This window comes from Bos grunniens, chromosome 4, assembly GCF_055505025.1.
Source record: "Bos grunniens cultivar Pamir isolate PY7600 chromosome 4, Bosgru_T2T1.0, whole genome shotgun sequence".
NCBI lineage: Eukaryota > Metazoa > Chordata > Mammalia > Artiodactyla > Bovidae > Bos > Bos grunniens.
In genome coordinates this window covers 13,147,533-13,164,950 of record NC_141168.1, presented here as the reverse complement: position 1 = coordinate 13,164,950, position 17,418 = coordinate 13,147,533, and the positions used below count along the sequence as shown (strand labels likewise).

The 17,418-nt window shown below is 47.3% G+C and overlaps 1 protein-coding gene across 5 annotated transcripts in view; it reads right to left on the bottom strand.

Moving 5' to 3' along the window:
• Nucleotides 1-7,301: 7,301 nt before the first annotated feature.
• The window catches only part of LOC147373573 (TRPM8 channel-associated factor 2), a 34,608-nt gene continuing 24,491 nt past the window's right edge, over nucleotides 7,302-17,418 (bottom strand). For all 5 annotated transcript variants that reach the window (XM_086398294.1, XM_086398292.1, XM_086398293.1 and 2 more), the window contains exons 3-8: nucleotides 16,185-17,176; nucleotides 15,820-15,914; nucleotides 14,374-14,587; nucleotides 13,814-14,053; nucleotides 11,468-11,805; nucleotides 7,302-8,413 (exon numbers count right to left, since the gene is read on the bottom strand). In XM_086398294.1, the coding sequence (XP_086254420.1) occupies nucleotides 8,171-8,413; nucleotides 11,468-11,805; nucleotides 13,814-14,053; nucleotides 14,374-14,587; nucleotides 15,820-15,914; nucleotides 16,185-17,176 (2,122 nt within the window). In that variant the 3' untranslated portion in view covers nucleotides 7,302-8,170. The remainder of the gene's footprint in view (nucleotides 8,414-11,467; nucleotides 11,806-13,813; nucleotides 14,054-14,373; nucleotides 14,588-15,819; nucleotides 15,915-16,184; nucleotides 17,177-17,418) is intronic.

The following is a 17,418-nucleotide window of genomic DNA, read 5'->3' as shown; positions in this document are numbered from 1 at the left end:
TAAAAGTATAAAAGAGAATCTTAAACTTGGAATAAATAGGCGGTCCATAGAAAACTGAGAGGCTGTCTCATTTCTCTTGCCGACACCGTCATCTTTTCAGGTTGAATCCCTGGTTGCTGGAGTTGGACTCCGGCCAGTGGCACCCAGAACAGGGGACACTGAAGAGGAAGTAATCTCGGAATGTAACGCGGGACGGTTAGGTTTGTACCTATGGGTGGCCGGCGCCCCTCTGCAGTTTAGGCAGGGTGAGGAGGGTACAGAATCAGTAAGAACATTCTCTAGAAGAATGGGTCTTTCTGCATCTAAGAATAGACAAAAGTTTATTGAAATATTACTTCATATGTTAGCCCATAGAGGCGTTAAAGTAAGCACAGGAAGACTGTCTACATTTCTACGTTTGTTTTATACTTTGCACAGGCCAGAAAAGGTTCCTATAGATGCTTTTGCTCTGTGGAATATGATTTAAAAAGTCCTGGACTCCTGTCATGAGGCCGTTAGATAGCCTATGAGGGAGGCTATAGCGGTGGATGGTGGGTCTCCACCTTCTGCGCAGATCATGTTTTCTGCCATTGACGAAGAAAAGGAGAGAGACTGCTCTACCTCCCGAGGAAGGAGAGGGCTTACAGGACGCTGTGGCCGGGCGCCCTGGCGAGCCCCCTCCCCCTTTAAGCAAACCTTTAAAAATTTATCCACCACTTTCTGATTTAAGGCGACTGCTGCCACGTCCGCTTGCGCCTCCCAGGACCCAGGAGTTCCCCACTTTGCCTCCAAAGCCTCCCAGAGCATTGCCTAAGGCTAAGAAAGATAAAGAGTTTTTTTTTTTTTTTTGAAACAAAGGCGCTTTTAAAGCAGACGCATGCACAATGTACAGAGCCTGCTCCTTGGAGAAAACCCCCTCAGGGGGGCCTCACCCAGGCTCAAAAAAAAAAAGAGAGAGAGAGATTAATCGTAATGGAAACGATTCTACAAATAAAAAATGTTTCTCTTGTGGCCAAATGGGGCATTTTTGCTGGCAATGTCCTGCCAAGCATGGGCAACAAGCCGTGCCAATCAACCCCAGGTAGCGCAGGACTGGACCTCAGTTCCACCACCGCAACAATATTAACCCGTGATGTGCCGGTTACTCCGATTCCTAAGGGAGTGGCTGGCCCCCTACCTGAGGGCATTGTAGGACTTGTGCTGGGGCGTAGCTCGCTTTCTTTTCAAGGAATTTCGGTGGTGCCTGGTGTGATAGATTCTGATTATACTAGGGAAATTAAAGTTTTGATCTCGCTGCCTACTAAAACTGTGCAAATTAATAAAGGTCAAAGAATAGCACAGCTTTTGCTTTTACCTTATTATCAGACAAGAAAAACCTTGACTTCTCAAGCTAGGGGCCCCAGAGGATTTGGATCCAGTGATCTAGCTTTTTGGGTGCAGGAAATTACAGCTTCTAGACCTTTAAAAGATCTTTCAATTCAAGGAAATAAAATGTCAGGGCTGTTAGATACTGGAGCAGACGTCTCTTGCATTGCTGGAGAAGATTGGCCCTAGTCCTGGCCAACATGCTTGACCAGTGCCGGCCTGGTAAGAATAGGGTCAGTGCCTTTGGTTGCTGCTGCTGCTGCTGCTAAGTCGCTTCAGTCGTGTCCAACTCTTTGCGACCCCATAGACGGCAGCCCACCAGGCTCCCCTGTCCCTGGGATTCTCTAGGCAAGAATACTGGAGTGGGTTGCCATTTCCTTCTAGAGCTCACAAAGTTTGACATGGTCAGATGAGAAGGGGGCACAAGGCACTTTTTGTCCATATGTAGTTCCTTCACTACCTTTTTCTTTATGGGGGAGAGATACATTATCTCAGATGGGAATGCTTTTATATAGCCCAGATGAAAAGGTTACTAATCAAATGCTGCAAATGAGGTATAATCCTGATAAGGGGCTTGGTAAAGATCAGCAGGGAATTGTTTCGCCATTAGAGGCGGTTCCCAACAAGAATAGAGAAGGCCTGGGATATTCAAATTTATCCTAGAGGCTGTTGCTCTTGCTGCCGACCCTATTACCTGGAAATCTGATGACCCGGTATGGGTGGAGCAATGGCCTTTAACAGCTGAAAAGTTACAGGCAGCTGAGGATTTAGTTATGGAACAATTGGCAGCCGGCCACATAGAGCCTTCTAATAGCCCCTGGAATACTCCCATTTTTGTTATTAAGAAAAAATCAGGAAAATGGAGATTGTTACAAGATTTGAGAGCTATAAATGCAACTATGGAAGACATGGGGGCCCTCCAGCCAGGCCTCCCTTCCCCAGTGGCTGTGGCTTTTCAGTATAATGTCATAGTTACAGATCTACAGGATTCTTTCTTTGTCATTCCCCTGGCTGATCAAGATTATAAATGGTTTGGTTTCAGTCTCCCTTCAGCTAATTTTAAACAGCCCTATAGGTTTCAATGGAAGGTTTTGCCTCAGAGAATGAAAAATGGCCCTACATTGTGTCAGAAATTTGTAGACCAAGCTGTACAAAATGTTAGAGGAAAAGATAAAGATCTATATTTATACATTATATGGATGATATTTTGGCAGCTCATAAGGACAGAGCCTTGTTGCAACAAACTTTATCTGAATTGATTGAGGCCTTGGAAAGCTGAGGTTTAAAGATAGCTCCAGATAAGATACAAGTAAATCCTCCTTTTTCTTATTTAGGGAGGGTATTAAATACCCATGCCATGAGTCATGCCCTGTGGAGTCATTGCAGCTGTGGAGAGATCGTTTACTAACTTTAAATGATTTCCAGAAATTATTAGGGGATATTAATTGGATATGCCCACGTTTAAAACTGACTACTGCAGATTTAAAGCCTCTGTTTGATTGCTTAAAAAGTGATCCTAATCCCAGTTCTAAGAGAAAGTTGACTAGTGAGGCAGAGTGGGCTCTTGTTAAAGTGGATCAGGCTTTAAATGATCAATTGATTAGGATTAATATTACCAGAGGATGGGGTTTAATTATTCTCGCCACAGAGCATACACCTACAGGATGCTTGTGGCAAGAAGGCCCATTGGAATGGCTCCATCTACCAGTGACCCCAAGAAAAATAGTTTTATCTTATCCCAGCTTGGTGGCACAATTAATTATAAAAGGTAGAAAAAGACGTGTGGAACTTTTTGGAAAAGAAGCAGCAAATATAGTGATTCCATTTAATAAGGACCAACTGCAATTTCTTTTACAAAATAGTGATGATTGGCAAGTTGCCCTGATGGATTTCAGGGGTCAAATTTTGTTTCATTTGCCCTCAAGCCCCCTATTGCATTTTTTGAAAACACATCCAGTGATTTTTCCAAAGAAATTTTCTATTCAACCTCTGGAAGAGGCAATTTTGGTTTTCACAGATGGTTCCTCTAATGGTAAAGCAGTCACAATTATTGATGGAAAATCCCATGTTCAGGTAACTGAAGAGACATCAGCCCAGAGAGCTGAGTTGAGGGCGGTTATTTGGGCTTTTCAACATTTAAGAGACCACACCTTCAATCTTTTGACTGACTCCTGATATATTGTCGGGTTATTTCCTCATATTGAAACTGCTAATATTCCGGAAAATAAGACTACCATCTTCTCCTTGTTATTTGATTTACAGAAGGAAATTAAGCATAGAGATAAGAAATATTTTGTGGGGCATATTAGAGCCCATTCCGGCTTGCCTGGCCCTTTGCATGAAGGAAATGCCTTGGCAGATGCATAAAGTAATTGCTTTAAACTTACACGAAAAGATTGACAAGGCCAAAAATTCTCACAAAATTCATCATCAAAATGCAGCTGGTTTAAGGTATGAATTTCATATCCCTAGGGAAGCAGCTAGACAAATAGTTATGTCCAAATTGCCCAACATTCTGAGGCCTTAGGCCGAATGCTCTCTGGCACATGGATGTAACCCACATCCCGGCCTCTGGAAAACTGTCCTTTGTGTATGTTACCGTGGATACCTCTTCTCATGTTATTACAGCCTCTGCTAGATCAGGTGAAGCAGCAAGAGATGTAATTCAGCACTTGTTTCAGTGCTTTTCCCAAATAGGACTCCCCGAACAGATAAAAACAGATAATGCCCCAGCTTATACTTCTGCTGCTTTTAAGAGATTTTGTCAACAATTTTCTATAGTGCATTCAACAGGAATACCTTATAATCCCCAAGGCCAAGCCATAGTGGAAAGGGCGCACCAGACTTTAAAAAGTGAGATAGCTAAATAAAGACAGGGAGAATTTAAATATTCCTCTCCACATCATGTTTTACACCATGCTATGTTTGCAATTAATCATTTTAACGTGGACACACAGGGGCAGACTGCAATGACGAGACACTGGACTCCTAAAGGGGCTACGACTCAGCCTCTGGTTAGGTGGAAAGACCTCCTTCCAGGAGAGTGGAAAGGGCCAGACATACCGCTAACTTGTGGGAGAGGGTATGCCTGTGTGTTTCCACAGGATTCCACTTCTCCTGTTTGGACCCCTGAGGTTACTAAGATCCCTGGGGTCCTGGAGTCCTGGAGTCCGGGACTGAGGAAAGATGGGGAGACCAGAAGCTCATCGAGTCCAGACCTGAGGGAGCCAAGGAAATGCCAAAGGGCGAGTGACCCTTCACCTGAGGCTTCACCGCTAGTACATCGCTTCAGGCACCTGGCGCTTCAGGAGAGACATGCTGATCGAGTTCAACGAGTATTCTGCCCCACCTCATGTACCTTACCTTAAGTATCAGAGCTTAAGTATGATGTCGCCGTCATCGTACTTAAACAACCACCTCCAGCACGGTACCAACTTGGGGCCAGCTAAAACATCTTGCTCAGCGAGCTGAAGAATTAATAGAAAGGGGGAGATATGAGGCCACTCCTATGGTACTCTGCTTGCTGTGTTGGCTTGTCAGCCGAGGCCCTCCAGCTCAGAAAAAGTTCATTGGGCTCATTTGCCTAATCCACCTTCTTTCTAGCCTGTTGATTGGATGAATGAGCCCATTCGTGTTTTTGTTAATGATACTCTTCTTTTGGGCGGGGCTTCCATCTATCCTAATAATGTTAAAACAGTGGTCAGCACTCCCTTCAATTTTTCAGGCGTGTCCGTTTATCCACCTATTTGCTTTGCCATACCTTCCTCTCTACAAGGAGCAGCTCCAGTTTTGAATGGATACATTAGCACTTCCTTGAAAGGCATGCTTACTGATTCTCTGAGAAGCGATGGCAGGAGAGACTTTTGGTCTTTACAGCTGCTGATTCCAGGGGCGCAAGAAAGACTATTTGACGACTTAAAAAAGGCAGCCCCTCATTTAAAGGACTATCCGAGCTGTGCACTCCCCACTTCTGACTCTGATGAACAAGGACTACAGGCCTGGGAAAGCATAAGCAGAATTTCTGGCTTTCCTCGTTGGAAAGAATGCATGTACGCCATAAAGTTATCTATTCCCATTGCTGCCACCAGACATTTTCTGACTGAATGGGGGTGCCCCTATCTTTCAAATCAATGATGGGACTTGATTTATGTAGAACGTTATAGGTCCACATGGAATAATTCATTTCTCCCTATGCCTTTAGTAATTACTAGGTGGCATGCTGATGGATGGGTTCCTCCTTTAGTGAGCTTCGATGGGACGGGTCCCATGCAGCCTGAGTTATGGAAAGGACTGGCTGCCATGGCACCTGTGACTTTATATAGACCTTTAAATGAACAAAGATATATCGTACGGGCCTGCTTGCATTCTCCCTATGCCTTTTTGTTGGCCAGCAATCAGAGTGATTTGGAAGTTTCTGAAGGAGAAACTGTTTACAATGTTATATGTGTGGATTGTTTTATATCAAAGCGTGTTGATGGGAATGATTATAATAATTATAAGGCTGCGATGATTGTAAAGCAGCCACCATATTTGATGGTTCCTGTGAAATTAGAGGGACAATGGTTTGATGATTATGCGTTGAAAGTTTTATATGAACTTAATGGCTTAATTTCTTGACCTAAGAGATTCATTGCAGCTCTGGTTGTGGGAATAGCTGCCTTGATTGCCAGAATTGCATCAGTTACAGTTTCTGCTGTTGCGCTGTCAAAAGAATTGCATACGGCCTCGTTTGTCGATCAGCTGTCCAAAACTGTCTCCGTAGCTCTTACTATGCAGGAAATTATAGATAAGAAAATAGAAAATAAGGTCAATGCTTTAGAAGAAGCTGTTCTGCTTATGGGGCAAGAAATTACAAATTTAAAAATTAAATTGTCTTTAAGGTGCCATGCTGAATTTAAATGGATGTGCGTTACCCCTCTACAAGTGAATGAGTCCAGGCACTCTTGGGAATGCATTAGAAATCATATTTTAGGCATCTAGAATCATTCAGATTTTAGTATTGATATTTCTAAGTTTCATCAAGATATTCAGAATATGAAACAGGCGGACTCTGACTTTTCCTCTCAATGGCTTTCTAATTCCCTCTTCTAAAATCTGGAGGGGTATCTTTCTACATGGATCCTTTTCTACAACAATGATTAATGCGGCCATGTGCTTATGCCTGTTAGTTCTGATTTGTGTAATAGCCCCGTGCCTTTTCAGGATACTCAGACGAAGTGTCTCTGCTCTACCTACTGAGTTTTATACCTATGCTCTAAAAAATAAAAAAGGGGGCGATGTCGGGAGCCGTGTTAGGCATTACTGACAAAATGGAGGCACCGCCCCCAGCCCCCTCTCCTCATTCTGCAGGCACACATCCCGGGATGAAGGAGTTAGGCCTTGTAATTCTGACTTGTCTTTTCCTCTCCTTGGCTGAGTTGACTGAAAAGGAATATTAAGGTGCTTATTGTTCTTAAGAGGAGCATGAGAAGGCACAAAGCCTTCTGCAGTTGTGTTCAGAAAATAATTCATAAAGTTAATTATTAACATTTGTTCAAGGACTTTTACAAAAGAGTGTTCCAGGATGAGCACATAGGCCGTAGCTTGAGGTCATGGGAGGGATTGATATCTGAAGCCTATTTGTGAGGAGAATGTCTATGGCAAAGGAGTTTACTGAATTTAGGGCTTAGAAATAATTAAAATAGTTAGAGGTTAAAGATTTAAGGAATGGTGTAAAGTTAGCATATTTTACTATAGCTTATAGAAGTTAGGACTTTTTAGAGACACTATAGCTAGAAGCCTTTTTGAGAGATAGTGAGCTCAGGATGTTAGGGGCAAACAGGATTTAGGAAGATAAGTAGTAAACTGAGGAATGTAGCATGATTTACAATGTAATCACAAGTTAACTATAGGACACATTAGAAGAGGTAGATAATAGATGACAAGGCTGATTCTGAAAGAATCACTGAAGCAGGAAGTCTGAAGAGCAACAATAATTTATGGAGATAATAAATCTGGGAGAGGGGAAACTGAAAATGTCAAACCTCTGGCCTAATATTTTTGTAAAAGTATAAAAGAGAATCTTAAACTTGGAATAAACAGGCGGTCCATAGAAAACTGAGAGGCTGTCTCATTTCTCTTGCCGACAGCGTCCATCTTTTCGGGTCGGATCCCTGGTTGCTGGAGCTGGACTCCGGCACTCAGGCACTGAATGCAAACGTCAAAGAGGTAGACTTTGAAGGGAGATTTAGTTCGCAGGTTGTCCACACAAAACTGGGCTGAAGAGCTCCCTTATGTGCACACAGGTGGTGATCAAACATGTTTTTTATCCCCATGTCATGAATAAGAATCCAGATGCACAGAGAGTTGAGTGACTTTACATAGAACCAAAGCTGGTTCACAGCCATCTCCATTAGAACAGCCTGTCTCTCTTACAATCAGAAAGCTTCTGAGAGCTAGAGATAAAAGGTTTGTTCAGGGCCAGCTGGGGTGAGGGAGTGATATCAGATTACAATGTCATAAATAGAAGCCAAGAGCTTGCAGAAACTCAAAGAAACATCCTCTGCAGGAAAGCGAGGATGGTAAAGCAAGTCTCTGGGTGGCAGCGAGCATAGAGGCAGAGATACGAGAAAAGAAGCACAGCGGTGTTTTTCTGAGAAAGCTGGTTTCATTTTGTCTTAGCATCTTAAAGGACTTCCTGAGGACAGGAGGCAAAGGAGGATTCAGGCTCAGGGCGCACTAGCAAGAAACACAGGGAGGTGGAGTGGGCGAGTGATCACCCCCGCCCTTCTGTGGTCACCCCTGTTCCAAACACACACTGCTGGGTGCCCACTGTTGACATCGCAGTCTAGATGTACATCCTCATGGGATTTTCTTCCCACTCAGGCAGACAGGCCAGGCTAGAAGCCACTTTCTCCTCGACGGGCCAGCCCCAGGCCTCAAAGAACGGAGCCAGGTTCTTCTGCACCTTTTCAGAGAACTTCCTCACCCACAGGTTCATCTTGCCAGGGTTGTCATTGGGGATGTCAGAGAGGGTCTGGTACTCAGCAAAGAGCTGGGTGAACGGCTCCCACCCAAAGGCCTCCTGGAGCTGGAAAAGGAGGAAGGGGCAGAATGAGGTGTAAGTCTGTGAAATACTGCAGCATGCATGTTCACGAGTGTATCTCATTTCCTGTGATTTCTGTGTATGTGTTAAGTCACTTCAGTTGTGTCCAACTCTTTGCCATTCCATGGAGTGTAGCCCACCAGGCTCCCCCGTCCATGGGATTCTCCAGGCAAGAAAACTGGAATGGGTTGCCATTTCCTTCTCCAGGGGATCTTCCTGACCCAGGGATTGAACTCGCATCTCTTACATCTCCCGCACTGGCAATGGGTTCTTTACCATCAGCGCCACCTGGGAAGCCATTGCTAGCTTTGCTTCTTTACTTGCCCCTGTCTCCCCATCTCACTTCTGATCATAAACAAGATCGTGTTGGCTCAATCCACTTTTTGGTCACAAACCCTGTACCCTTTGAATCTAGTAGGGGGCTACACAAGAAACCTAACTGTGAAAAGAGGTAAACCCTCAACAAATGACGCTTATCTCTGTTATCTGTAATTTCTTTAATTAAAAAGAAGTAGTATTCTCAGTTCCCAAGTGTTTTCTTGACTTAGGCATCAGATAGATTTGAGCTCGATTGAGATGGGAATTCGGTCCCCAAATCTGGGAACTTAAAATATCTTTCAGACATAATAAAATCTTTTTTTTTTTTTCTTGTTTTTCAAGCCATCTCAGACCTGTGACTATTTTCAAGGCTACCATTTTTCTCTACAGGACACTGCTTTTGGAGCAAAACAAGAAATTAGCAGGCATGTCACAAGCGGTTCAACATATGAGTGACTCATACTTCATAGGGAAGAACCTACCTGAAAGCCATGGGTAGGAAACTCTTATTTGCTAAGATTATAGAAAGTTTTGATTCCTTGGTGGCTCAGACAGTAAAGGGTCTGCTGTAATGTGGGAGACCTGAGTTCTATCCCTGGGTTGGGAAGATCCTCTGGAGAAGGAAATGACAACCCACTCCAGTATTCTTGCCTAGAGAATCCCATGGACAGGGGAGCCTGGTGGGCTACAGTCCATGGGGTTGCAAAGGGTCAAACATGACTGAGCGACTTCACTTTCACTTTCCACAGAAATTTAGAGCTAGCAGTGATCTTGGGGTTTCCAAGATCTCCTCCTTTTGTGGAGGAGAATCCTCTGAGTCTGGGGTATGAAACCGCAGGGACAGGTGCACTTTGATCAGCTTCCCTGTGATCTCATGGCTGTGTACTCACTGACGTGGCCTGGTGAGTCCTCCTGCTCATCTCTATTAATACATCACCACACTGAACATATTATTACACATATAACATTATGAAACATCTGCAGTGTGTCAGGTACTGCGCTAGGCCAAAATGATTAGGGCTCTCGTCCTTCTGGAGGTCCCTGGTCAACCCGAGAGACGGATGTGTAAGTAAACACATTACAAAAGAGGCTGGCTTGTCCAGGAGATGATGTCGGGAGAAGAGGACAAGAGAGCTGAATTCCGACAGGTGATGTGACAGGAAACAGACAAGACGTTCAGCACATTTCAGCTGCAGGAGAGAAGCATGGGGAGACCAGAAGCCGAATCGGCAAATGAGTTCTTAGTGGGAAGCGGCTCCGTAAACTGCAGGATAATTAAGGAGGTGGGAAACTGGGAGCTGGAGTGTTGGTGAAGGTCTGATGATGAACGGCCTTCGTCACCCATCTAAGCATTTCCCCTTTCTTCTGAATGTGAAGGAGCACACTTGAGGGACTTAACCATGGAATATTCAGATTATTTTGGAGTTGGTGTGGAAGGTGGATTGAAGGTGGTTGAAGCAAGATGGGGGAAAAACTTAAGAGGCTTTTGGAGCGGACAGGAGGATGCAAAGGATCTGGGCTAAGGCAATGGCAGGAGGAAAGAAGGGAAGAAGACCTACCGCAGGTGGAGAAAACAGAAGGTGCCCATCTGTCCTGAGACCAAGTCTTGGACTCCAGGATGAGAGGTCTCCCCAGAGCTTTTGCAGAATGATACTCATGGTGAGTGGGTCAGCAGGTAGAGAGGAATGAGGGCTTTGCCTTACACTTCAGTGGCAACTACCATGTGGGGTCTGTTTCCCTGCAATCCTCAGACTGGCTCTAGAAGAATCCAGATCTGATACAATGCAGTTATCTCATTGACTGGGGCTGTCTCTCACTCAGATCTTCAGAAAATGAATGAAAAAAGAAAAATCAAAGTGAGGGTTTGGATGTGCAAAAGCCTGGGCTTGTCACTCCTGACCATAGGTTCTGGGCCCATCATTTAAATGTGTGATGTTTGTCAGGATGCTTAGACTCTCTAACTCAAGTGTGGCTGTGAAATGTGAGCCATGACCATTATTTAGAGGGTCATAGCAGACAGGGCAGGAGATCTGACTGGGGCGTGGCTTTCACAGCTTGAAAATATTAAACTTCAAAGCAGGATGGGAGAGGGGAAAGGGATTTCTGCTTATGTCACAGGAAATCAACTCACTTTGAGACTTTGGTGTTCTTCTGTTGGGTTGGTTATTTACTTATTCATTCTGAAGACACTTTGGCTTCAAGTGGGTGGTGGAAACCTGACAATTTCGTTGACAGTTACCTCCTAAGAGGTCTTCTTGTGATGCAGTTGCCCCTCACACTATGAAGGGATGCAACACTCACTTGAGCCCATAAAACTAAGGTGAGAGAAAGCAAAGCAAGACAATCACCATTTCCAAGGCACTCGTTAGGGGTCAAAGGACAAGCCAGTGAGTGGGAGAGACATGACTCAGTCTCAGGGGTGTTTTACTCAGAGTATCTGCTCTTGCCTGATATACCCAGAGACTGTATGTCTCTCTAGTTATTTTTTTCTCATAATAGTTGTCATTTTCTCTTACATACACAAAAGCACAGGATGTGAGTGGGGCAGGTGTCATTATCTGCATTTTAGAGATATTTGACCTGAGAGGCACCATCCCACAGCCAGGGAAGGTGGTGGGCAGGCTGGTGGGGGTGGAAAGGACTTGGAGAGTTCCTGAGATCTGGGATGCCCCATGATGGAGGGTCTGGGGGCACCCATCTCCCTGAATTTCTGCTCAGTACCTGCAGATATGTTTCCAGAGCTGTCCACACTTTCCAGTCGCACAGGGGGGCTCCCTTCTCCAGGTGTGTTTTGATCCTATTCTCCCGTTCTGGAGGGCTCAGAGCGGGGTGGGCCTGAGCCCTGGGGATGCCCAGGACCGTCTCGTGCACATACACCGACCACAGGTTGCAGGTGGCCTCGGTGGTGTGCGGGGGGAACTCCCACTGCTCCCGCTGCTGGTTGTGGCCCAGCTCGTGCACGGGGCCCCAGAGCCCGCGGCTTCTCATGCCCGTCTCATCGATGAGCTCCAACACTGACTCCAGGTGGCACATGATGGGGTAGCCCGAGTGCATCCAGCCTGGGAACACAAAGGCAGAATGAGGCACGGGGGGAGGGTCCACCCAAACCCATCTCCCTTCGTTCCTCTCCACTGGGTAACTTTTCCTCACCATCCTGCCTGCACCCGATAATTCCAGAATCTCCCTGCTGACTTAGAAAGCTGATGCCCCCCTTGACTTGGTCCAAAGAGTGCCCAGCCTCCTTCCCATACTTCCACTCTGGAGTTACGCCTCCCGCTTTCTCTGGCCCCAAAGAATATTAATTCTTTACATAGCCATTCCCACTATAATTCAGTGCTTCCTTTCGTGTGAGTTTCCTTTGCATGCCAGTCTGCAACATTAGGTCTTGTATCCAAATCTGAGATCCTTGAGGCTAGGCAGTGTTATTCCTTCTCTTGTAGAAACCACTGTTGTCCAAATTCAACAATGCTTTTTAACAATGAAAATCTTGCCCTTTGTTAAAAGATTACAAATATGGCCAAAGGAATTTTTTTGAATTTTTCCCCCTTTTTTTAAGCAAAAGATGTCCTTCTTTTCTCTGCTGCTGCTGCTAAGTCACTTCAGTCGTGTCCGACTCTGTGGGACCCCATAGACAGCAGCCCACCAGGCTCCCCTGTCCCTGGGATTCTCCAGGCAAGAACACTGGAGTGGGTTGCCATTTCCTTCTCCAAAGCATGAAAGTGAAAAGTGAAAGTGAAGTCACTCAGTCGTGTCCGACTCTTAGTGACCCCGTGGACTGCAGCCCACCAGGCTCCTCCATCCATGGGATTTTTCCAGGCAAGAGTACTGGAGTGGGGTGCCATTGCCTTTTCTCTAAACCACTAAGTACTTAGTATTAAGTCTTTTTACCCCCTCTTTTCATTGCAAATCTGAATTATGGTTGAAGGAGATATCTCAGAGGTTATAATCTCTCCTTGAAAGAATCCTCACCAGCATCTTGAAGTCCTAGTACCAGTTTTTCTGAGACTGTTCCACCCTTCTGTGAATTCTTACCCTGTAGGTGAACATGATTTACCTTTTTGCATGTAAACATCTTTTCATCTCCATGTCTTCAGTGTAGTTTTCTCCCCTTACTTTACTGTTAAAATTATGCCTTACACATATTAGATATTTTAAAAGGCAAAATAAAAGTCAGCAGAAAGGAAGCAATAACAAAGATCAGACAGAAAATAACTAAAATAGAGTCAAAAACAATGGAAAAGATCAATAAATCCAAGAGCTGGTTTTTTGAAAGGACAGTCAACAAACTCTGGCCAGGCTCAGGAGAAGAGCAAGTGGACCCAAGTAAACAAAGTAACAAATGGTATTTCTCCCACAGAGATACAAAAAATCCTAAGAGAATCACCAGTCCAGGTTTGATGCAGGATACAGGATGCTTGGGGCTGGTGCACTGGGATGACCCAGAGGGATGGTATGGGGAGGGAGGTGGGAGGGGGGTTCAGGATTGGAAACACGTATACACCCGTGGTGGATTCATGTTGATGTATGGCAAAACCAATACAATATTGTAAAGTAATTAGCCTCCAATTAAAATAAATAAATTTTAAAAAAGGAGGGGAAAAAAAGAATACTATGAACAGTTACATGCCAACAACCTGGACAAGAAGAAATGGACAAGTTTCTTGGACCAGTTTCTAGAAACACACAGCCTGTGCAAACTGCGACAAGAAGAAACAGACAATTTGAACAGATCACTCACTCACTAGAAGTGAAACAGAATCGATATATAGAAAAATACCTCGGTACAAACAAAAAGTCCAGGACTGGATGGCTTCACTGAGGAACTCTACCCAACAAACACAGTAGAATTTATACCGATCCTTCTCAAACTCCCAAAAGACCGAAGAGGATAGAATCCACCCAAAACCATTCTAGGAAGCTGTCATCACTCTGATACCGAAACCAGACAAGGACACTACAGAAAGGAAGGAAGAAAGAATGAAAGAAAGAAAACAACAGGCCCAAAGAAATGCAAAATAGTAAAGAAAAGGTGTCTACCCGCTAGGAGCATCCCTCTGGAGCACCTACCGGCTGAGATCTGCACATCAGCAACAATCCTCTCTGGACGGCGGAAAGGGAAGGGCTGGGCCGCCAGCCTGGCTATAGCCTCCATCATCTCATCCCAGAGGCGGAGCAAGGGCTCTGGGTCCTCCAGGGCCCGCAGGTCTGCAGTCGGCACCGTCAAGATGATGTTGTCTGTCGCCAGCTCTCCCCAGGGAGCCGGGCTCTCCTGAATACAGCTCCTCCACGCCTCCAGGGATGTCTCACCTAGGCATAAACATCACGGAACCGTCCCCCACTTCCTCCACCTCCCTTGAACTGACCAGGAGGAGGACACTGAGATAAGGGACAATTACCATGCACGACTACATGCTGTGCAGAGAAGGACGGGCCCCCAGACCCTCCCCTCTGTTCTGCCCTGAAGTCTCCATGGACACAGGGATTTCTCATTGCTGCCTCCACTGCCATCTCCAGCAGTCCCTTCTCCTCCTGTCCACCAATCCTTTCGCCTCCGCTCCTTGGCAACCAGCCCACAACTACACAGCATTCCCTGCTCTCCTCCTCCCCTCCACATTCAGTCCACTCACCCAGCTTGTAATACGGGGCAGGCACAGCCCTCTTGATGGTGATGGACACGGGCCCCAGGTTACAGCCCGTGGGCACGATGACGTAGAGAAGGCCGCCCCAGAGGTTGGAGACCAACTGTTCGGTCCTGTCCATATGGCACTGGTGAGTCACCACAGGGGCTCGAGACAGCTTGCTGGCACTCATCAAGTCGTCGGTGTGGCAGCCAATCTGTAACTGGAAAGGGAATTGCACCATGCTGGTTCCCTGGGCTGTGGTTGCGGGGTTGTGTGTGGGAGGTTCTGAGAAAACTCCAGCCTCCCCTTTCTGTAAGTGGTGCATGCAAACCATGAGATGGTAGCACTCTAAAAGTCATATGCACTGAACGGTACGTAGAATCATATTTCTAGGGATTTAAACAGCTCCACAGTGGACTGACTTCCCTGGTAGCTCAGTAGGTAAAGAATTTGCCTGCAGAACAGGAGACCTAGGTTCGATCCCTGGGTTGGGAAGATCCCCTGGAGAAGGAAATCCCATGGACAGAGGAGCCTAGCGGGCTACAGTGCATGGGATCGCAAGTTGGACATGACTTAGCGACTAAACCACCACCACCACCACAGTGGACCACCATCAGGCAGACCAGACATAACCCTGAGGCTGATATTGATTAGCAGCTCATGGTGCCTCTGTACTAGACAGAACCTGGGCTCCTACACCAGGGATCAAGCCCCTGAGGCGGTTCTGATGCCGGGAATAAGGCAGAGGGAATCCTTGGCCGCCCTTCGTGCCAGACAGGAGGCCCATCAGACACAGTGGGACATGGGATGAGGGCTCATCCCGGCCTCCCTTCCTGCTCAGACAGATAGAGTGCATCTTGTCTGGAGGCCTGGGACTGTTTTTCTCAGGGTTATTGCAGGTGAGCAAGAGAAGGGAGACTGACCCCCAAGAGACCCTAACCGTGGTAGGAAGTGACCCTCAGAATTGAGGCAGGAGCAATTTTAATTTGGCATCATGGTCTATTTTTGTGAGTGATGGGGTTATGCACACCCTTTAGGGATGAAGGTAAAGATGTAAAACCCAGAAAGGCTGGGCTGGGGAAATGCCTGCGGTTCAGAATATGTCTGGTGTCCTTTCCCCCACATTCCCGTCGGAAGGTGGAGAGCTGAGGGCTTGTCTTAGAGGACTCGGTCTGAGGTGAGGAGCTCTACACATGCACTCAGTTGGGTCCTCCTCTCTGCGACCCCATGGACTGCAGCCCACCAGGCTCCTCTGTGTCCATGGGATTTTTCCAGGCCAGACTACTGGGAACGGGTAGCCATTTCCTTCTGCAGGGAGTCACTCCCTTAGGCTCCCAGAAGCTTAGCTGCTTCACCTGTAACGTGGGTAGTACGATGCCTTCCTGCACTCTGGCAGAAGAGCAGTGAGCTGGATGAGAATGAAAGGAGGCAGTGGTGGGGTCCGAGCCTTACCTTCAGGCCGGCGCAAGCTGCAGCTTCACACAAGCAGACTTCTGTAAGTTGTCCGTTTGGGAGGTAAAGCCCTGTACTCATCCAGGCATCATCGCCTGGGTGACAAAAGGCACAGCAAAGGCTGAGTTATTCCCCTGCTCCGCGCCTCGCAGCACCTCCCAGAGGTACAGCCCTGCCCTGCACACCTCAGCTCATCCATGCTTCCTGCCTGAAGCCCACCTAAGCCCAGGGCAGAACCCCACTCCCATCTCCTTGAAAGTGCCTGATGGAGAAAGGAACTGGCCCACCGAACCTTCAGCCCCTACAAGATCCCACGGAGCCCACGAGCCCCCTGCCTGTCCCCCGCCAGGCCCCTGGTGGCCTACTTGGGTTGCGTGCATTGATCTCCACTGTGTGTTCTGATGGGCACAGACTGGAGCCGCAGGACCAGGCTCCAAGCCCCTGTGCCAGCTCGGAGCAGTCAGTGCCGGAGCGCGCCAGCTCCGTGGCCAGGCAGAGCACCACCGCCTCACAGGAATCACCGGCCACCGGGTTCTCCCGGCTCACAGCTGGGAACCCCGAAAGACGCAGCCGCAGCTGCTTCCTCAGGAGCTGGTGCAGGGAGGCATAGGCAGGGACCCCCTCTGCGGGAATCTGGAGGAAGGCGGCTCCATCCACTCTCAGTTTCGCCAGCCAGTTCTTCTCCAAGTTGCCACCCTCGAGGTTCAAGGTAGCCTGGAATTCAGACAGCGCCTTGCGGAAGTGGTAGTTCAGGCTGTCGGCGGAAGGGACCGGGAAACAGCCCGGGTCCAAGGTCCAAGGTAGGATGCTGAGGCCAAAGCTGTTCAGTATGACGTTACCGGGGAAATCAGCCAACGCGGAGCGGCCAGGGTTCTGGGAGGCCCACCACCAGGCGTGGCCCCCGATCAGCAAGCCACCCCCTTCGGCCACGAACTCCTGCAGCTGCTTAGCCTCCTTGTCGCTGTAAGCTGTACAGCAGTAGACGCACACGTCACTTGTCAGATGGGGCTCAAGACTGCACTCAAGACCATGCTCCAACAGCAGGGTGTGCAGTTTTTCTAGACTGGTGTTCACCCCAACTTTGCCTGTCTGGCCTTTGGCCAGCCAGCGCACAGCATTGAGTAAAAAGGGTCCCAAACTGGGAGCAGAGAGCATGCCCTCATGGGCAGCCAGGACCACCCGGCCCCGGCCATAGCGGGCAGCTGCCAGGAAGCAGCGGAGAGAGGCATCTAAGCCCAGGGGGAAGGCCAGGGCCCCGTGCACCAGCAGCTGCGAGGGGAGTCCCCTCGTCCCGATGTCGAGCTCCGAGATCCCTTCCAGGAGCTGCTGCTGATCCTGCCTGAGGTCCTCCCCACACCTGGAAAAGGAACAAAGGGGCTGCTCTCAGATGCGGAACCACTGAGACCGGCTCACTGAATACAGAAATCTGGAAGGGTAGGAGGTTACACAGTTCACAGCAATTTTCTCACTCTCATTAATAACACTGGAGATTTGAGTCACTCGTGTGACGCACTTGATTGCAGTGGTCTGGAACTGAACTCACAGTATCTCTGAGGTAAGCTTACTATTGAACATAGAAATGAATGAAGTTAAAAAGTA